The sequence below is a fragment of the Octopus bimaculoides genome, chromosome 5 (assembly GCF_046866305.1).
Source record: "Octopus bimaculoides isolate indiv1 chromosome 5, ASM4686630v1, whole genome shotgun sequence".
In the NCBI taxonomy this organism is placed as follows: domain Eukaryota; kingdom Metazoa; phylum Mollusca; class Cephalopoda; order Octopoda; family Octopodidae; genus Octopus; species Octopus bimaculoides.
The window spans coordinates 3035999-3059737 of record NC_142932.1 but is presented as its reverse complement, the minus strand read 5'-3'; the positions used below and the strand labels follow the sequence as shown (position 1 = coordinate 3059737).

Below are 23739 nucleotides of genomic sequence, written 5' to 3'. Positions count from 1 at the left end.
CATATATATATATATATGTATATATATATATATATATATCCTGCAAATAAAGATAATAATAATATTTTATAAACTTATAAGCAATCACTGCAATGACTAAAGAAAATAGTCTAATATTAGAGTATATAAGCTCTCGCCCAAAAAAAAGTAGGGTTCTCGTACGCGTTCGACTCGAACCCACAGCTCTTTGTTTAGCGACGTGTGTTAATAAAGGGTTTCACCCGAACAAAAAATAAAAGAAAAAATAGTGTAATAGGTGTTAAACAACTTGATGTAAACGAATAAGAAAAAAAAATGCGCGCTCGCGAATGGGGGGGGGAGAACTCGGAAAGTTCACATCGTGAATGTTCCGAGTCGCCTCACCACAGGCAAAAAAAAAAAAGAAAAATAGTGTAATAGCTGTATTTTTCCGATGTTGTTGTTGTTGTTATTATTATTATTATTATTATTATTACTAGTATTATTACTAGTATTATTCAGGTCACTGCCTGGAATCGAACTCGGAATATTGGGATTAGTAGCCCGCACTCTTAACCACTACACCATATGGGTAAGAGCGCGGGCTACTAACCACCAGATTCCTAGTTCGATTCCAGGCAATGACCTGAATAATGTTAATGATAATAACAACAACAACAACAACAACAACATCAGAAAAACACCTTAGGAATGAGAACCCAGGTTCGAAATTTCCCCAAGACACCTGATGAAGGCTGGAGAGTACATCAGCCGAAACGCTGTGTTAACAACAAACAAGATTAGGACAAATATCCGTCAAATGTAAATGATGTACATAATTCCTCATCTTTCAAATATAGAACTGTGGGGTGAGGAGTTTCGAAAAATTCACCCAAGTCGACTTTGTTTCCTCATAACATTCAGAAAAATGAGTATTTTTTTAATAAAATTTTCTTCAACCACTTTTCAGAGCGTGTAAATTATGATTATACCTTTATTTAATTAATATGAAAAAGAAAATTGGTGAGCACACACACACACACACACACACATACATACTGATACACATCACAATTTCAAGTTTCATTTTGTACATGTATATGATGTGTGTCAGTAATAATTCACCAATTTTGTTTTTTATTTTAAATTCTGATGTAATCATAATCTACACACTCTGAAAGTTATTCTTGGAAAATTTCATTCACAACTATCTAGTTTTCTGAAAGTTATGAGGAAACAAAGTGTACTCATGTGAATTTCCCAAAGCCCTTCTCCCTACTCACAAAATTTTTTTCCTTTTCACAACAAATTCTAATATAATTAAAATTTACATCATCTGAAGTGTATTTATGGAAAATTTCATTAAAAATATGCATTTTTCTGGGAGCTATGAAGCAACAAAGTCAGGGGTGCTCTTTTTTCTTAAACTTCCCTCTCTTCATCAACCCTTTGGAATTTTTTTTTTTTTTCACTTTTACATGTATTCTGAGACACTTGTATTTCAAACAACTGTTTTTCAAATTTCTTTTCCGATGGTAATAGGAATTTTATCCAAAAATATTGATTCCCTAAACTGAAGGATAGCTCATCCTCAGTATCTTGGTGCATGAAGTGATGTATAACTGATCCACAATATTGTCATGTCTGGAAAATAAAAAAGTGGTATATAAAATTCAGTTTGATAGGAATTATATCAATATCTATTTATTTTTGTCATTACATTTTTTATGTAAGCTAATATTTCTTTTCTTAAGGGAAAGGAGGAGGTCATTATTTTCTTGTCTATTTGCTGAAACATCTTAAATGGAAAAAAATAACACTATCATCAGTAATTTTGGAGGAAAAAAATAATAAACATGGCTGTGTGGTAAGTAACTTGCTAACCAACCACATGGTTCCAGGTTCAGTTCCACTGTGTGGCAACTTAGGCAAGTGTCTTCTTCTATAGCCTTGAGCCAACCAAGGCCCTTGTGAGTGGATATGGTAGATGGAAACTGAAAGAAGCCTGTCATGTATATATGTGTGTGTGTGTTTGTCCCCATCCCTCCCACATCGCTTGACAACCAATGCTGGTGTGTTTACGTCGCTGTAACTTAGCAGTTCGGCAAAATAAACCGATAGAATAAGTACTAGGCTTACAAAGAATAAATCCTGGGGTCAATTTGCTCAACTAAAGGCGGTGCTCCAGCATGGCCACAGTCAAATGACTGAAACAAGTAAAAGAATAAAATAACATGCAGTATGGTTCAGCTGTATGTGTGTCTGTGTATATTTATATAAAAAGCACCAGTGGTGGAGGCATTTAAAAAGCACCCTGCCCACTCTGTTAAGCAGTTGGCATTAGGAAGGGCATCCAGCCATAGAAACCATGCCTCAACAGTTAACTGAAGCCTGGACAGCTCCATGTCAAACCATCCAAGCCATACCAGCATGAAAAGCAGATGTTAAACGATGAGGAGGATGAAATATATAAGCACAGGCATGGCTATGTGCTTAAGAAGTTTGCTTTGCAACCACATGGCTTTTGGTTCAGTCCTTCTGCGCAGCACCTTGGGCAAGTGTTTTCAACTTTAGCTCCAGATTAACATATGTCTTGTGAAGAAACTGAAATAAGTTTTATCAAAATGCCTGTTAAAATAATTGGATAATGTACAGTTCCCCCACTACCTTTTGCCTATTCTATACCACCATACCTCTCCACATCTCTTCTGTCCACTCTATCTATTCTATTCCTTTCCATCACGTTATTACCTCTTCTCCTATTCTTCATACCATACCACCTGTAATTCAGAGGAAAGCATTGGACCTCTGCATTCTCAATACCCTCATCACCACTACCACCTATATTCTACAGTTCTTCCTCCCTTTGTCCTTCTGTATCATGGTGCTTAAGTAGAGAGAGAGGGGATTATATTTTTGCAACCTTCATTACTTCACCATGAGTCTTCTGTCATTATGCTCTCTTTACCTTATTCATGTTACTTTGAGAATATGCTCTGGCACCTCATTCCCCTGTGTTGCTCTCTCCACCATTACTCTCTTAATAATAAATGCATTCTCATCAAACTGCAACTTCTCCCAATACCGCACTTAAAGTTATCGCTCACTTTCCTAATCTTTCTTTCTATGGTGAAGCTTTTTCGCCTTGAAACTCACAAGTGTTGGTGAGTAGAGATAGTGCAGGGTTAAAAGGACTTTTTAACCTTGTTGAGGACAAGACAATTAGTCTAGCTTATAAAGCTGAATCTTTGGGATCTGAGATGGAATATTATTGGAGTGGATTGTTGTTTTTTTTTTCTTGTTTGCTTTTTTTCTATGTGTTAAAAGAAGAGCAAGTTCCTTCATCTTTTTGCAGAGCTTTTGACTCTTAGAAGAAAGTCATTTTCAGACCAAATCTAAATGCAAGCAACAAACTGAACTCTACCAAAAGCCCTCAGTGACCAAGTGATAGTATTAATTTGCATGGTGGATTAAGTGTACTTCCCAAGAACAGGTGAAGTCCATCCAACAGGTGCCTACACAGTTTCCACTTATTATTTCATTCTCAGACCTGTGACTATTGTAGAAGACATTCACCTATGGTGTCATTCAGTGGGAACCACATGATTGTGAAGCAAGCTTCTCAACTACACAGCAATGCTCATTTCACAGTTTGTCCAACCACTTATAATATTGGTTTCAAATTTTGGCACAAGGCCAGCAATTTCAGGGGAGAGGGAAAATCAACTATAGCAACCCCAATGCTCAACTGGTATTTATTTTATTGACCCCAAAAGGATGAAAGGCAAGTATTTGAACTCAGAATATAAAGATGGACCAAAATGCTGCTAAGAATTTTACCTGGTGCATTAACAATTCTGCTAGCTCATTGCCTTTATATCTTAATATATAAAACAGAGTTTGTCTGTGTGTATGTTCCTTATAAATTCAAAAACTGAGTTGCCAATTTTGACGTATGGAGACATCAATAGATTCAGTAATCTTTCAGCTACCAAATAAACTGCTTTTTTTGCACAACAACTCTTTTTTACTACAAAAATAACCTCCAAAACGAGGTCAGGTTGCACAATTTTGAGGTTTTTAACTAAGGGAGGCAACTCTGCCTGAATAATTTTTATCAGTACTCGATTTAACAACAAGTCTAAACACATACATATTAGGTGCAAGAATAACTGTGTGGTTGAGAAGTTTGCTTCTCAACCAGATGGTTTCATGTTCAGTCCCTCTGTATGGTACCTTGGGCAAGTGTTTTCTACTATAGCCCTAGGCCAACCACAGACTTGTGACTGAATTTGGTAGACGGAAACTGCAATGTTGTTCATCAGAAAATGACTGAGAAACATGTTTATAAAGAAGAGCTGTTTGTTTCATACTCTTCGTGTACCAATTCTGTCCATAAGAAAGGAACAAAATAATACAATGTGGCTATAAGCCATAACACCCTGGCAACCCTGGGGTGCATTGCTAGTACTACATTAATACTAAAATTCAATCTTGAGAAAGTGAGATATTTATTAATATTCTTATGTTTAATTGTTTAGAGATATCACAGTGACACTATGTCATTTAATTGTCTGTGTGAAACTAAATTTGGATAAGTTGACCAGACCTCATCATAATTTTATTTTTGTGTGTCTGTTTCTTTTCACTCACAGAAATAGACTCTGTTTTATTTGTGAGTGAATAGAGAATAAAACAACACTAAAATGAAATGACAAAAATAACAAGACATAAAGAGGCGCATAGCTAATTTATAACATTAGTGTCCATGTGTGTATGAACTTGTTTTAACTAATATGTACAGCTGTATATGTGAATCTATGCATGTGGGTTAAAGTACTTGTTCATATGTATCTCTCAGTGTGTGATGTTAGATTTCTTAATATGCATGTGTGTGCCTGCACTTATACGTATGCATATATGTATGCACATGTATATATATATATATATATGTATATATATATATATATATATATATATATATATATATATATATATATGCATGTTGCCAGTACCTCCTGACTGGCCTTCATGCCGGTGGCATGTAAAAGCACCCACTACACACTCTGAGTGGTTGGCGTTAGGAAGGGCATCCAGCTGTAGAAACTCTGCCAAATCAGATTGGAGCCTGGTGTAGCTATCTGGTTCACCAGTCCTCAGTCAAATCGTCCAACCCATGCTAGCATGGAAAGCGGACGTTAAACGACGATGAAGATGATGTATATGTATATATATATTTCTGTGTATATAGATAGATATTTGTCCCTTGGCTGCTGGAGGTTAGAATAATTGTCTTGTTGATGATACCCATTGAGGCAGAAACATATATTGACAACTGTCACTTATCTCCAGACAATAAACCTGTCCTTATCCTCTGGTGTGTCAACTTTGGATAATTCTTGATTCTTGAGATTACCTGTGCCTGGCATCGCCTTCCTAGCACTTGTGCCGGATGGCACATGTAAAGACATTCGAGCAAGAGCATTGCCAGTGCCGGCAAACTGGCTCCTGTGCAGGTGGCACGTAAAATACACCATTTTGAGCGTGGCCGTTGCCAGTACCACTTGACTGGCCTTTGTGCTGGTGGCACGTAAAAGCACCCACTACACTCTCGGAGTGGTTGGCGTTAAGGAAGGGCATCTGGCTGTAGAAACTCTGCCAAATCAGATTCGAGGCTGGTGTAGCCATCTGGTTTCACCAGTCCTCAGTCAAATCATCCAACCCATGCTAGCATGGAAAACGGACGTTAAATGACGATGATGATGATGATGATGATTTCCCCTTCTCATATGGAGCTGTTCTAAGTTATCATTTGACAATTGTAGCACATGCTCTAAATCAAGAATTTATATTGTATGGTATTCGATATACTTGTATTTCTCTGTTGTTCATAAACGAATTGGTGGCCATTCTTAGCTCATTTTTGTTTACACACACGCATGCATGTGCACGCGCACACACATGAGTATTCAAAGTGAATGGTGGCTGTGGGAGACAGAAACCAAAGAAGAAATCTAATGATGTGCTGAAAAATACTCTCTAAGTGTTACATCTGATGAAGGAAATGACTATGTCAACTGGCAACATGTGGTGCTGCAGACAACCTGACCTCCCGCACAGGTTTAGTGCATGTGTCTCTCTCTTTGCTCTGCTTGCTTTGTATCTCTCATCTCTACTCTCCATTCCATGATACCCATAACTGAGACGAAAATATATGATTAATGCATATTGAATATCTACCTTCCCATCACTCCACCACATATATCTTCCTATCTCTCTTTCCTCCTAAATTATAAGTCATGACTTGTGTGGGAAGGGACTGTATTCTGCCTACCTTTATTCACCCTCTCTGACTCACTTGTCAGTGGAGGCATGTGGCTTAGTGGTTAGGGTGTCAGCATCATGATCATGAGATTGTGGTTTCGATTCCTGGACCAAGCAATGCGTTGTGTTCTTAAGCAAAACACTTCATTTCATGTTGTTCCAGTCCACTCAGCTGGCTAGAATAAGTAACCTTGCAACAGACGGGCATCTCATCCAGGTGCAGAATATATTCGCCATGGAAACCGAGAAAGCAGCCCTTGTGAGTTGAGATGACTCAAAAGGGCAGCTTTACTTTACCTTTTTTACTTACTCTCTTGTCACCATTCTTGGACATGTTAGCTTGAGTATATATCCTAGCCCCCCCCCCCTCACCATCACCTTATCTATCTTTCCTCTGCACCACTTCACACACCCTTGTGTAATGTTGGGTAGCACTGCACCGCTTCCTACTCAATCCCTTCTCCACCCTCCTCGCTGCCCTTATCAGGCTCACTAATCCCCTGAAACTAATTTTACATCTCCCCCTCCTTTCCATTACTTCCATCTTTCTTTCTCCACACTCACCCATGTATAACATGAGATAGCACTGCACCCCCTCCTATCCAACCCTCCCCCATTGTCTTATCACTCCTCTAATGCTCTCTCTTACCAAGCTTCTGACACTTTTAATTTCCCTCCTATTTCCTCTATCTTAAATGTCCTTGCCCTTCTTCAATAAACCTGTATAACTCCAGCTGTCTTAGACCCTAATCAACCATCCAACCCATGCTGGTATGGCAGACCCACTGACCCATCTGGTCACTGGGTCCAGCTACTTCATTAGGATTACCACATTGTTCCTACCCCTGCTCTCCTTCAAACTAACCTTTGGAATTACTGTTCTACTTCCCCTCTTCTGTCACCTATTCACCCACCCTTATTACCATTACCACAAAGTCCCCTTCACACTAATTTCTGACATTCCTCTCCCTTTTGCCACTCTTCTGTCTCCTCTACTCCCACTCCAGCATTGTTCCCTTTGTTATTCATTCCTTTACAATACATACAATAAATCTGTTCCTTTCCATCAAGCTGCAAGGTACTGATTCCACAAAAGCATCCAGTTCACTCTAAATATTTGATAATGAGTTCAAACAGTGATAATGCTGAATTTGAGAGGGTTTTTTAGTCTTACAGGTTAGTGGCAAAGCGACTTCTATAGTGCTGTGAACTCATTACATTCATTACATCAAGCTATAGAAACGATGCCAAAGAATGAGACAGAGGAAGACATGGTCATCCAACACATTGAATTGTATCAAACCATCCTACCCATACCAACATGTACATGTGTGTATTTGTATATACTTATGAGAGAATGAGAGAGATTTATGTATGTATGTATATATATATATATATATATATATATATATATATATATATATATATATATATATATATATATATATATATATACGTTTAAGATGATTCCCATGCATTCCCTGAAGAGAAGGTTACAATTTTAACATCACAGATCCCTATGGATGTAATCCTTTGAAACATATGTAGGAATAAAGTATGCAATTATAACATGTGTTTTCTCCATTCCTTAAATTTTTATATATATATATATATGTATATATATATATATATATATATATATATATATATATATATGTATATATACATGAATGTATATGTATATAAGTTTGTGTGTGTGTGTATATATTCTTTTACTTGTTTCAGTCATTTGACTGTGGCCATGCTGGAGCACCACCTTTAGTTCAACAAATCGACCCCAGAACTTATTCTTTGTAAGCCTAGTACTTATCGGTCTCTTTTGCTGAACTGCTAAGTTATGAGGACATAAACACACCAACATCGTTTGTCAGCGATGGTGAGGGGATAAACAGAAACACACAAACATATGCTTATATATATATATATATATATATATATATATATATTTATATATATATATATATATATATATGCAATGAGCCTCTTTCAATTTCTGTCTACCAAATCCACTCACAGGGTTTTTGTCAGCTCAAGGCTTTAGCAGAAGACACTTGCCCAAGGTCCCACACAGTGGGACTGAACCCGGAACCGTGTGATTGGGAAGCAAACTTCTTGCCACACCTGCGCCTATATATATTTGTGCTTATTATGTAAAAACAAAGAAAATGACAATATAGAAGGAATAAAGTTTGACAAATAAGGTATTAGCTTAATGCTTTAGTAGAAAGAGAAAATGTTTTGACACTTTGAGTATTAGACCTTTTATTAGAATGAAAGAGAGTATAGAGGAGGTAAGAAAAGGAAGAAAAAACTGATGAATATAAAAGGTTTGCTAAGTTACGCAGAGTGTTAAAGAGAATGGTAAGAAACTGGTAAAATACATAAAGGAGAAGAGATAACTGTGATGAAGAAGCTGGTAAATATCCATGGAGAGAAATACTTGTAATGAACAGAGGAAAAGCTAGATGGGACACATAATATAAAAAGAAATTGGCACAGGGGAACAATTTTTTTTTAAGTGGACTGTAAGGGGAGAGAAGTATGGAAAATGTAGCACGCGTGTGTGTGTATTGGATGAGGTTTTTTGGCAGGTTGACAAACAATGAGCAGAGGTAGTTGTGAAATGTAAGGGATTCAGAGTTTTCAGCCAAAAGAGAAGTGCTGGAAATATGAAGAATGTGTGTATGTAAAGAGCAAGGGGTGCATCTGCATACTGGAGTGTGTATATGTGTACAAATGCATGTATAAGAGTGGAGGGTGTAAGTGAGAGAGGGCCAGTATGTGTGTGAAGCAAAAGTGGGTGCAGGCTTGTGTGTGCCTGTGTGTATCAAATAAACAAAGTGGTGGGTGAATAGAGGTAGGTGTGTGTGTGTCTGCATGCCCGCATATCAGGGACCAGATGGGGTGAATGAGTGTGATTGGTTGAAGGGAGTGTGTGCATGTATGGAAGCTGTGTTAGTATGTTGAGGATGTGTGTGTGTGAATATGGGGTTGCAGGAGAGAAGGAAGAATCAAAGGGAATAGGTATGTAATTCTAGGGAAGGTGGGAATAAGGTGCAAGTTAGAAAAAGTGAGGTGGTGAATTTAGACCAAAAGTGTGTATGTCCAAAGAGAGTGAAAATGAAATTTTGTTCCCTCTGGAGATGAGTGGCATAAGATCAGCATTGAAGGCAAGCCAAAAGACGAGATGTTGGAAAAAGTGATCAGAAGAGCAGAACTATTAAAAAAGGCAATCTGTTTCCCAGTTAGATGTCACTGAGAAGTTCCACTAACTGTTAGATAGTAACAGTTGGTTTACCTAATGTGTGTGCGTGTGTATAATATGTGCATGTTTGTGTATGTATTTGTATGCATATTTGTTCATGTGTATGTGCATATATGTGTAGGTACATGTGTGTTTGTATCTGTGCATGTACATCTATGTATACACATGTACTGTATTTAACAATTATGAGTGTTTGTGGTGTCTTTGTAGGTCTAATTTCTTCCGGTATCTTCTCCCATGTAGTTAGCCACAGTGTTATTTTAATTATCAAAAAAGCAATGTAAACATTGAAACCATCATCCACTACACGTTGACAGACTCTAAAAAAAAAATACTGTTTACTTCCTTTGACCCCAAACTCATAAAATGTACCCCCACCTAATCTAGCACAGATTTTATGTTCAATTGCTTCAAATTTTGAAACTTGAAATAAAATCTCAGAGGACTAAAATAAATACTACTTGAAAATACCTAACAATGCTTTGAGAAGATAATATGAAGTGAGCTCATGAATGGAAGGGCCTGAAAGATGTATGTTTTATGGAGTTGTGTGAAGAATAAGGATGACAGATTTAGAAATAATACATTTTTAAATTTGAAATCAGTGAATGTATTTCACTAGAATTATTATATGTTTACAAGAGCTTGACAGGCATCTTCGACTAGCAGATCATGCTACTCCAGACTGATGACGAGCAAAGACTCAGAAACATGTCTCTGGATGCAGGCTTAGCTGGGTGGAGGTGCTTGTCTCTCCCCCTTGTAAACATAAGGACACAGGAAACATGTCAAGGCGGACAGGAAGCGGTGCAGCTTCCGAGGTTTAACCAACAGTAGTATTTTTCCCTTCAGGGGACTGTCACATTAAGTCTTCCAGCAGCCACCCTCTTGACCTAGGGCAACACTACCTCCTCCAGGCACTTAATGTAGGCTTCCGTGTTGAGTCCGAGGCTGTGTGGGAAGATAAATGGAGGCATAACATCACCATCACTTGTGATCACTCCAAACACCATGATGTTGACTGGATGTTTGATTTTTATCACTCTCGGTACATGAACTCAGATTGACACTCAAACACTCTGAAATGTTTGTATTAGAGCTTCCAGTGTGAATTCCAAGCAGTACAGCATGTCATTTTCAAATTTCTGGCAGAGTGAATTGCGTCATGGTGCTGTTTTTCTCACAGAGGGTGCCCAACTGACCCTACTATACTGTGTAGTCTACAAAATCAAAAGTAAACAATGCGCATGCACAAAATTAAAAATATAGAATGTATATATATATGACAGGCTTCTTTCAGCTTCCGTCTACCAAATCCACTCACAAGGCTTTGGTCAGCCTGAGACTATAGTAGAAGACGCTTGTACAAGGTGCCATTCAGTGGGACTGAACCTGCAACCATGTGATTGGGAAGCAAGCTCCTTACCACACAGCCACACCTGTACTTATATATGTTAGTAATTATTTTAAATTTGGGTATAACTAAGCAAAACCAAGTTTAATAAGCAAGGCACTTTTTGAAAAGCCACTCAACGAGACACATCTGCACCGAATGATGCACCACAACCAGTTGGTCAGAATCTCGCCCACAAGATACCAATACAAGATGGATCAAAATAATTGTAATGATTAATAAAGAATTTCGTGAATTCCATTTTCTCTTCCTCTCATTTGTTATATGTTTGTATGTATGCGCACACACATACACATAATGGTTAATACAAATTTCTCCATCTCTAACATTATGGTAATATTCTTTACAAAAACACAGTTTTATTGTTTTGTTTCCTTTTATCTATGTGTGATGTCTAACATTTAGATGTAACCTTGTCTTAATCAGCACCTGTATGAGTGTGATTTCACATCTTCTATCTCCTCTCTGTCACCATCTTTCTATTAATTATTCACACATTTCACTCACATCAGCTAAAGGACAGTCTTCTAGATGTCAAACAAAAGGCTTTCAGAGGCCAGTAATAATTAATCTGCTGAGATCTAGTATTAATAATGTATGATGAATATATATATATCAGAACTCTTTTCACAGCTTCATAGTCGTTAATATCATTTTCACACATTAAATAATAGTAAAATGTATGCATGTGTATGTGTGTGAGTGTGTGTGTATGTATATGTATTTGTAAGTATATATGTGTGTATATGTATATATATTTATGTCTATGTATATGTGTACATATGTATGTATATGTATATATTTATATGGTTATATTTAGGTATATGTATGTATATATGTGTGTGTGTATATATATATATATATATATATATATATCTCCATGTGTGTGAAAATAATATATATATGCACACACACAATTGAGAGTCAAAGCTTTTATTAAATATGACACTATTTTGCTTAAACAGTTGCCAGATTTGTAGTTTTTTATATGAAGAGAATGTTATAAATAATACATGTGTGTGTGTGTGTGTATCCTTGTCTTGACACTGTGTAACAGTTGTAAATGAATAACACTGTCACACAAGCAGTTTCGTTCATTTCCAATATTCTGTGAAACATGGGGAAAAAGCAGAGGGTTGGTGACATGAAGTACATCCAAATGTAGAAAATCTGCCTCACTAAACTCTGTCCAACCCATTCTAGTGTGGAACATGGACATTAAAGGATGATGATGATAATGATATATATATATATGTATGTATATCTATGTATGTATGCTGTCTTCCGCAGAGTTTCTAACTAACAAATGCCACTCACAAATCATTAATCAACCTGTGAACACATTTGCACAAGGTGCCAGAACATCGTGGCTTACAAAGCAAACTCCTTTTCTCTTAGATTTTCCCCAGACATTGGCACATAAAAAGCAGCATTCGAGCATGGTCGATGCCAGTAGCACGTAAAAATCACCCACTACACTCTCGGAGTGGTTGGCGTTAGGAAGGGCATCCAGCTGTAGAAGAAACACTGCCAGATCAGATTGGGGCCTCGTACAGCCTTCTGGTTTCCCAGACCCCAGTCGAACCTTCTAACCCATGCCAGCATGGAAAACGGACGTTAAACGATGATGATATACATATACATACATACATATATATATATATATATATATATATATATATATATATATATATATATATATATATATATATACATAATGGGTTGTCCAAAAGTCACCCGACAGTAAATCAAAGCCATTTAATTCCAAGATTTATGTTTAACAACTGAAAGAATTTAATAAAAGCATCTAAATATGAAACATCACAAAAATTGTTTGAAGTGAAATCCTTCTTGAACGACACCATTTTTCCAAATGAATAAATAAAAACTGAATATTAAATATTCATGGAATTTTGATTTACTGTCAGGTGACTTTTGGCCAACCCTGTATATATATATACACACACACACACACACACACACACACACACACACATACAAGGGGGGGTTGGCTGAAAAATTTATAGTTTCTGTAAAAGAAAATACTGGAGGATCAGTTAATTATGATTTTATTCGACATATTTCCCTCTCAAATTAACACACTTATTGCAGCAGTCCTTCAGTTTTCCTAAGCCCTGTAAAAGAACTCAGACAGTTGGGCCTCCATCCAGGCCTTTCACGATACCCTTAAAGCCAGGAACTTTTCAGCACCTCTCATATATATATATATATATATATATATATATATTATATATATATATAGAGAGAGAGAGAGAGAGAGAGAGTTTGATATTTTGTTTTATCTTTATGTGATTTATTTAATTTTGTAATGTTATTTTTTCCTTCAACTTTTGCAGATCTAACCAATTTAATCGACTGATTCTCTTGTAGAGAGATGTGGCCTGACAGATGTTTCTGCCACAGTTACATCATCACTGCATCTGTTGACTACACATTAACTTATAACACAGTCATAAATATAAAGAGACCAAAGTTGTTACTTACTTACTTAGAAAACGGATATCTTTTCCACAAAACAAAATGACTGGCCGATGTCGGAGGAATTTGAGCATCATTTCTTTGCAAGTGTAATCATCAATTTTAAATATCTATGTTTATTTGTTTTCTATCTTTCTACATTGATTTTTTTTAAGTGTGTGTGTGTGTGTGTGTGTGTGTGCACGCGCGCACTTGCATGCACGCTCACACAAAAACACATGGATCCATTTGTTTAATACTAAAGCCTTGTTGCATTTCATTGGTTCTTTAAATTTACTTTTCTTTATTCATCCACATACACATTTTAGAAAATTAAAATATTGAGACAGAACTGATTAATGATGTTAACACTATATCAAAAATTTCCTTTTTTTTTTTATAAATACATATATTTATCAAACTTGAGCTTAGTTAAAATATGTTTGTGGCATATTTCAGCTTCATGTCATTGTTAGGCAAAATACCACACAGACTGTTGGAGAGCAACCAAAAATGGTGATAATCTATATCATTATATCAGGAGAATATGGTGCTGCAGACCTTCCCAGTTGAGCTCTTGAAAAGCATTGGGAGTGGGATGAGCATTGTCAAGTTGAAGAAGCAGATCAGACCGCCAGTCAGGTTGTTTCAGATGGATTGCATCATTAGGCTGGTGCATTTCCTGAGCATAAAGCTCTGCATTGACCATGTTATTTTTATGCATTTCATAATGGGTTAACCCTTCCCAGTTCTTCCAAATGCAGTTCATTGGTTTGTGTAGATACATCTCTGGTGTGGTTCAAGGTGATGCTTGCTTGTCAGGACCTAGCCATTCTTTCCGCTGCTTTGTATTGACATATTTCATCCCAGTGACAATCAGTAAATAACTTTCTGTTTGTATCCACAAGTAGCCTGGTGTCAAGCAAGCAAACTGACAATAATAGAGGTACACTGAAGTGTGTCTCTTTTGTTCAGAGCATATGACATCTGTGCATCGAGATTTTGGACCTTACCCATCAAGTGAAGGGGATGAGTGGCAGAATCATGAGAGCATCTTGTCTGCTGGACCAATTTCCAAGTGAATTTGTGTAGATCTTCATTCAGTCAATCCTCAATGAGTAGAACAGGGCAACCAGCACACAGAAAGTCTGGGAGGCTGAATTTCCCTTCCTTGAACAGTGAAGACCATTTCTGGGCAGTTCTTTCAGTAATAGCATCTTCTCTATACACATCATAAATATCTTGAGTGACTTTGGCAGCTTTAGAAACTTGACGGAAAGTGAAGAGAAGCAGGCATTGAAAATGCTCATTTTCTTCTTCTTGGCACTCCATCATCATATGTCTGAATAGAGGTGAAATTTATTCAGATTTTCAACAGTGATAAGCACAAGTTGTAGAGAAAGAATAGAGCTACAGAAAACCATAAAATTCTACGATGAAGATATTGTCCATGTTAATTCAAATAGCATTGGAAAGAAATAAATGAATTTATCTGACAACCCCTGCATTCCTTATCTGGTTATGGTTTTGGAAGATAAGTCTCCAAGAAGAATGTGTGTGTGTGAGTGTGTGTCTGTGTGTGTGTATAAAAATATTCCTAAATTCAAACTATAATACTAAATATGAAGTATGGCTAAGTTCCAATTATCATAAAAATGTTGATCTAATACATAAATCAGCATACGACTAATATTTTGATTTTAGATAAGCACATTTCCTATATCCTTATATATTAACAGATGTCACTGTTAAACAAGTCATGAGTGCATTTCCCACATGCATTGAATATTGTGTCATAAAGACAGAATGATTGCTACTTTATGCTTAGTCATATAAGTCAGTAGTCTGTGTGCATGAGTTGCATCGTTTGTATTTGGTAATTTTTAGCAACCTAATTTGCTTAATGTAAGTATAAAATAGTAATAATGAATATGTCTGTTCTAGAACATGTGTACAGTTAAACATGAAATATGCTGGAAGCAACATGATCCATGTGTACAGGTGTTAAAATAAATATCCATCTGAGACTCTATGTAGATTTTGTGATTTCCATTACATTCATTTATGATTACGACATAACCTGAGTATTTACTTATGGCATATACCTCTGTGTGTGTGTGTGTGTGTGTGTGTGTGTTTCTTTGAGCCTAAGTTCTTCTCGAGAGAGTTCAAACTTGTTGCTAACAAAACAGCAAGACTTTTTGAGTTAAGAGAGTTCCCAGTGTTTGTAAATATGTGGCTGAACTGTCGATGCGTGCATCAAGATGTTTGCATCTATTCACATAAAAAAGTTTCACATGGAGAATTTTTGGAATGTCTTACACATCTTCACTGTGCCACTAATAAATTGGATTTGGGAAACCTACATCAGTTCCTTTTGTTTCTTTTTGTGAATCCAGGTTGTCTAGGATTTTGTGCGAATTTGTTGATGCATAACTTAATGCACCTTTGATGATAGGTACTTTTTCCTGGACTTTTGATTGTATATTCACATCTTCTGGGCAGCTGACCCCTACAACAGTGCATGACTTTAGTTCCCTGTCCCACTGAACTATATCAGGTCAGTTATGTTTGCACAGAATTGATGTTTTTATTGAGTGTGCCATCAGTAGTCCTTGTTTGTAAAAGTGTGAATACCTAATTGCTGATTCTGACATACCTTGGATGTATATGCCAGGGCACTCCTTCCTGTGGATAGCATTGTAAATAGTCTTTGCAACTATATCATGCCTCAGGGGCAAGTATGTATGTGTATGCATGTGTGAATGTGTGTGTCAACAAACACACATTGACACACATAACTGAATGGAAAGTGGAATTGATTACTTTTATGAAAAGGTAACCCATTACTTAAGCCACTCAACCATCTCACACCCTCTGCATCCACTCCTAGTACCCATTTAGGATACATATATATATATATATATATTCTCTGAGTGGTTGGCGTTAGGAAGGGCATCCAGCTGTAGAAACTCTGCCAAATTAGATTGGAGCCTGGTGTAGCCATCTGGTTTCACCAGTCCTCAATCAAATCGTCCAACCCATGCTAGCATGGAAAGCGGACGTTAAACGATGATGATGATGATGATGATATATATATACCGGTGCCAGTGGCATGTAAAAAGCACCCTTGGCATTATGAAGGGCATGATGCAGCTGTAGAAATCTTGCCAAATCAGATTGGAGCCTTCTGGTTTGCCAGTTCTCAGTCAAACCGTCCAACCCATGCCTACATGCAAAGTGGACATTAAACAACAATGATAATGATGATGATATATAGTATATACACACATGCAGCATAGAAAGTGGACATAAAGTAATAATAAACGTATGTGTGTATGCATATATATGTATATATACACTGTGCTGCAAAATATAACTATAGATTTTTATTTAGCTTGTACTGTATTAGCTAAAAAAAATCTATATTTGTGGCCTTTAGTACAGTACAGCATTGAAAAATCATTGTTAACGCATCAGTAATTTACAAATACACACACACACACATGTACACATACATGCAAACAGATGCACATACTCATATAACTTAACTTTGAGCTTACTCGTTCTTGTCCATTTCTATTTAGCTGTTCTCAGTTTAATGCTGGATGAAGCATCATCATGCCATTGCCAACTTAAATATGTTCGTTATAGGCTTATCTGCCTGTGCTGACTAAATGTGAGTTGGACTGGGCATTTCCAAAGTAAGCCAATTAACCCTGACCATCAGCATGTGCACAGAATGTGATGTCAGAATGCAAAGTGCCAGAATAACTGCCACATGCTATTTCATACAATATTCTAGCAATTATGATAATCTGCTGCCCTTCACTGGCACTGTATTTATCAACCCCAAAAGGATGCAAAGCAAAGTTGACCTCAACCAGATTTGAGCAGAGAATTGGAAGAAATAAGATGAAAAAGTTTCACTAGACTTTACTCATTTCATTCTTAGTTATTTCTGAATTAGTGTCCAGCAGTATTTAGTTATGTCCTTTCTCATTCTAAGTTCAAATCCAGATTTGTATTTCATCTTTCCAAAGTTGATTAAAGTATAAATCACTTACTAGTGGCTAATGTAATCTACTGCTCCCTTCCCCCAAAGTCAGAAACCACCATTATTAACCTTTTATTCTCTTCAGTTGCACTTAGCAGTGTATAAGAAATCTTACATGTATATATTCTAAGCAGAAATTCTAGTGCCATTGTACTAAACCTTCTTTCACTTAATTGTAGGCTATCCTCTCTAGTGGCTGCTAGATATTTTTGCAGCATAGTCATTATCCACTTCAGCTCCTCTCCATATCCAACTACCTAATCTTTGAGTACCACTCAACCACCTAAACTTCAAGTACCACTTAACTACCTAAAATTTACACACCACTATTCTGGTAATGTTTGTTTATCTGACTGATTGCTTGAATGTCCTCCTGTAAAATTTTTCAAAAATTGTTTCTTTGAAGTTTTATTTTTATTGATATAACGACAACAACAACAACAACAATAATAATAATAACAATAATAATTGTCTCAAATTTTCCCACAAGAGCAGACATTTTGGGGGAGGGGATGTGTCGATTATATCGACCCAGTGTTCAACTGGTACTTAATTTATCAACCCAGAAAGGATGAAAAGCATGATCGACATCGGCAGAATTTGGACTCAGAACATAGTGGCAGACATAGATATTGCTGATGAAAATACTTTGTAAATACAGGCATCATATGCAGGGAAACTGTTTTCCTTTTGCTTTTATAAACTTTTCAATTTGATAGTGAGTCAAATCATTCACTTGTTCATTTAATGTCCATTTTTCAGTGCAAACAAGGCTTGGATGGGAATTGATTTTGAGGCAGGATTTTACAACCAGATGCTCTTACTGTCACCAACTCTCACCTTTTTTTTTCAAATAAGAGGTTTTATATTCCACAAGTTTTCAAAACTGTAGAGCCAACAAGAAAAGTCAGTATCAGTTCTACTTTTCTCAAATGGTGACTAACGAAATAACCGTCATAAGGCACACACTCACACACAATGCCTTGATAGAGTTTTTGTCTACTAATTCCACTCAGAAGGCATTGCTGGTCAGCGTGTGATGATGATAGAAGACATTTTTATTGTCATCCCAGTGGGACTGAACCTGAAACCATGTAGTTCTGAAACAATCTTCTTACCCGCACAGCCATGCCAGGATGTGGGTTGTTGTTGTTTAGACTGTGTTCAACTCAACCAGATCTATTATCAAAGGTATCTGTGACCATTCTTTCTTTTTAATGATGTATCTAGAACTACATCAGCTAAATATGTCTTTTATTTAAGATGGCAGAATGTGATTTTCTCGAAGATTTGATTACTATTTCTAGCAACTTAATCATCCATACTGAGGCTTCTTGTTGGTTCATTAGTGTGGTATAGAGTATTGTGGGCTCAACTAGAATGTAACCTTACTTGTAACTATTCTGCTTGTTACTCAGTTTACTTTTCCTGCATTATTTCTCTCAGAATTTTATTATTTTGTCATACCAGCCCTGTATATATACTTTATACATATATGTATGTTCTTTACTCTCTATCTAACAGATATGTGTTTCAATATGCTTCACTGAAGTGGTCAAATAAGACAGAAACATGGCCAGTGTAGTCAGTGTGTCTGCCTATGGTCACACTATTCTTCCTCTCACATAATTGCATATTTCTATTTTTAATTAATTGTTACTCTGGTGCATGGTGCATTTGTTTCATTGATTTCAGCATTATTCAACAATGTCTATCCTCTCATTGGCACTGATATAGCCTTGATTAATTAAAGTTATCATGCTCACCCTATTGTGTTAGTCTTCACTAGTCTTCCTTGTAGTTCACAGCTGCTAGCAGTCTAATGATTATTATTACATATTCTGCATAGTTTAATGCACATAACTATTCTTGTTAATGATTTAACATTTTCACAGTATACACCTACTGACAATGCTGTGTAGATATCTATAAGTTAACCCTTTCATTATCTAAAAGATTGCCTGCTGCCATTTCTCAGTAATAATAAGCATTACCTTATAGCTAACTTCTGTAACTGCAGTTCCTCTTATCAATAAGTTAAGGTGGTAGACCATGCATGAAATAGATAGAAAGAAAAAGAAGAGAATCCAGTTTCTTTGTTGTTAAGTTAAGCCTTGTGAGTACTGTTTCAACAGATTGATGGATTCAGAGATAACCTTAGTTAATATATTTAGGAGTAATCCACTAGTCTGTCATCATTGTGGCTGTCTTAAACGTATATGATGAATATTTTATATTCTATCAGCAATATGACCGAGAAATTACCTCAGGAGAGTATTATATTCTACATGCTAAACACACATCTGGTAGAATCTCATATTCAATGTAATAAATCAAAATACTTTGATTAGCTATGCAGTTATTAAACAAAAACTCCTTCTAAGGGTTATTAAATTTTATAAGCTTGAAAGAAATATAACTCAACTAATTACAATATTGATAAAAAATCAAGACAGTACATTTAAGAATAGATCTTGTCTTTAATGCCACCTAGACAACAAGCATTTTTGTGGGTTTTAGACTTACTCAGTGAAGCATATTCTACACACTTGACAAATTTTAGAAGTAGTTTGTGTGTGTATATATCACTGATGTATGTGTGTGTGTGTATATATATATATATATTGTGATTGAACCAAATTCGATGACTGGCACTTGTGCCAGTGGAGCGTGATCATTGCCAGAGCAGCTGTCTGGCTTCTGTGCCAGTGGCACGTAAATAGCACCTTTTGGGCATGATCATTACAAGCATCACCTTACTGGCACTTGTGCAGGTGACACATGAAAAAACATTCGAGTGTGGCCATTGCCAGTACCGCCTGACTGGCCCTCGTGCCGGTGGCACGTAAAAGCACCCACTACACTCTCAGAGCGGTTGGCACTAGGAAGGGCATCCAGCTGTAGAAACTCTGCCAGATCAGTTTGGAGCCTGGTGCAGCCATCTGGTTCGCCAGTCCTCAGTGAAATCGTCCAACCCATACTAGCATGGAAGGCAGACGTTAAATGATGATGATCATCATCATCATATCACTGATAACACTTTTTTCTGAAGTATATATGTATATTGAGTTCTATCGATGTTAAGATTATGTATATATATATCAATATCACAGTTATACTATCAGATGTTGTACACCTCTGGCCACAATGTGCCTCCTCATATTATTGCTTGTAGCTTTCAAATGATGCCACCTTATTGGCTAGGCAGACAGGCAAGTCAACGTTCCCCCTGAAGGGAATGCCAGTCCATCACAGGGTTACCCATTTACAGCTAAGTGGACTGGAGTAGCTTGAAATGAAATGTTTTGCCCAAGAACACAACACATCACTTGTCTAGGACGGATGGACGATTGGTTGGTTGGTTGGTACACTGATTATGAATCTATACTATACAAGAAAGCTACTTTAATAAGTAGTTTGAATTATGTAACTTTTACTAAAAGAAAACAATTGTTAAAGGCTGGACTGTCTGGAAATAGTTTTATAAATTCCAGTTTCTAAACATTTTTGTCAAAATGTGGTTTTGAAATTCTTTTATTATTATTTCAAGAACATGCTTCAGTCACAAATCTTATTCAATGTGTTGTTTCAGTTTAATGTAGGGTAGCATTTTATAACATCTGCTTATACTTCTGGAAATATAAAGGTTGCCCAAATATTTTCAAAACTACTTTTTACTATTTTAAGTTTAATTCAGTGTCAACCATATTATGTTGATTCCAGTTGATTCATATTCATTGTGTGTTGTTGAAGAAAGGGAAAGCTGTATAAGAAAACTGGCTTTAATTTACTTACTTTGGTTGGGTATAACTACAGAAGTATATCCCTCTCCATGTCACAATTTTTTTCCTTCATAACTTTCAAGTAAATGGGTATATTTTGTGAAATTGTCTGCAAATGTTTTTTAGATAGCGTAGATTGTAGGATCTGTTCAGTTTGGTAGATCCGATTATGATTATATTGAAATTTAATGTGGAAAAAAAAATAAATAAGAGGGCGTATTTCATGCATCTCCACTTTACATTTTGATAATTTCATTACAATTTTGTTGGAAAAAATTAATTTTGAAGACTCTGAAAATTCTCTGAAAGAAACCTTTGTAGAGAGAGGAGTACAATGCCAGCACTAATTATTGATTACATATTTCTTTCATTATTTCATCACAATTTCTATCTCTCTTAAACAAACTCAAAGGTGATCTGCCCACTACATTGTCATTTAGTATGCTAAAAATATCCAGAATCACATGGATCTTAACACTAACATAATTGTAATAGAATCATCAAAACAATGAAGAAACAAAGTCAAGATGCATGAAATATTCATTTTCTCCCATTCTTTTTCCACATTAAATTTCTGTATAATCATAACCCAAACCAGTTGTTCTCAACTGAGGTCCATATGGCCTCTGGGTGTCCATATAAGATTTTGATGTTAAAATCTATGTCCAATAAACTGGTTATATTTCTACAATACACAAAATGTTTTTAACAATTTTTTTTATCCAATTTCTAATGATATTTAATTATAATAGGATTTTATAAACATCAAATGCCTATGGGTTCATCTGAGTAAAATAGGAATCAAAAGGGGTATATAAAAAAAAAGTGGTTAAGAACCACTGATCGAAACCATTTGAAAGTTATTTGTGAAAATTAAAAAAACAATATCCATTTTTCTAAAATTAATGAGGAAACAAAATTGAGATGTGTGAATTATCCAAAACTCCTCTCCCAAAAAAGCTGTACAGCACAAATTCTAAAAAAAAAAAACAACATAATCTATACTATGTAAGACACACTTGTAAAAACTTTGCATTTTTCAGAAAGTCATGAGGAAACAAATTCAGCAGTGCACATTTCTGTAGTTATGCTCTAAATTTACTGAGTGAGTCCTATAAAACAAATAAAGAATTCAAAGGGAATTAAAAGAAAAATTATACAAATAGCAGATCAAATGTGTAAATATAATTTAGCAACTAGCAGAAAAACCACCTGGAGGGCAGTATTTCTGCTAGTATCAACAAAACAACTTGGGAATTAACCCGAGGGAGGCATTCTGCATACTAAATATGGTAGAGTCTCACATATTTTATCCCTACTGTTGTATACTTATGTTTCCATGTAGGATTTTTTTAATATATATATTTTTACAACTGGTTGCCTTTCCTACCACCGTTAATTGGTCAGCTGGTTGGGTTTTAACAAACCTTTCCTACAGACATGACATTGTATCTGTCACAAACTTTGAACATATTACTCCATGTGATCAGTAGTCTAGCACATTAGGACTTCATAGCTGTAGACCTGTATTTGTTATGTAGCTCCATGTAATCAGTGATTGAGAAGAACTATGACCAAAGTTGTTCCATCCTTGACCATCTCCTGTTATATTTCAGGTAGTGCTTCATGCATATGTTATCCAATGTACCATTTTGCTTCCAAAACAATATTCTGTTGTTTGAATGAGATTTAACTGATATTTCTGGTAGGTTCAAGTGATCATATTGAGGGTCTTCATTGGCTTATTAATTTCTTGGTATAAAGTACAGGCATGGCTATGTGGTGAAGTAGTTTAATTTAGGGTATAGTCCCACTGCAAATATCTTCTACTATAACCCATGCATTCCCAAAACATTTATGGCCTTGTAGCTATGTTAGACATATATATTTGAGTTTAAAACATTTGGTTATTTTGATCTATTTGTGACATCAATTCTGATAGAAAGGATTGTTCATGTATTTCATTTTAATTTTAGAATACTCAAGAAGGTAAGGAATTTAGTAAAAGTAGTCAATTTTCCATTATTAAGCTGGAGTTCAGAGCATAATAAAAGGTTCTGATAAAAAATTTGCATTTAAATATAAACATTTTAAAATGGACTAAGAGATGTCTTGGGCAGGTTTATATCAAAAGATTTAAAGGTAGTGAATATTCCATCTGTATGTGTAGTGGTGTGGGGGAGGAGGATTTCAGTGAATATTGAGCATGCAAAGTTACTACATAGAAATTCCCTCACTGGTTTGTTGATGGTGCTGGCGGCAGCAACGATGGTGGTAAGTTGGAAGTTTACAAAAGAACAGTTCATATTTGAAATGATTTCTACATCAAACTATATGGGTGGGAAAGAAAAGGAAAGAGAAGAAGACATGCCTGAAGTTGTGTTGCTACGACGACCATCTCAGTATAGATCTGTTACACAATTTTTTTTTTTCTTTCCACCTATTAAAAGTGCTGGGATGA

General features: G+C 36.0%; 1 protein-coding gene across 4 annotated transcripts in view; it reads left to right on the top strand.

The window, feature by feature from the left end:
* The window catches only part of LOC106872974 (primary cilium assembly protein FAM149B1), a 127050-nt gene that overhangs the window by 3127 nt on the left and 100184 nt on the right, over positions 1-23739 (top strand). For 3 of the 4 annotated variants that reach the window (XM_052967988.2, XM_052967990.2, XM_052967992.2), the window contains exon 2: positions 13319-13549. Coding sequence is in view for 1 of the 4 variants with exons in the window: in XM_052967990.2 (XP_052823950.1) it covers positions 13503-13549 (47 nt within the window). In the remaining 3 variants the exon portion in view is untranslated. Of the gene's footprint in view, positions 1-13318; positions 13550-23385; positions 23553-23739 lie in introns of those variants that run through there. The other variant, XM_089351929.1, reaches the window with a different exon arrangement.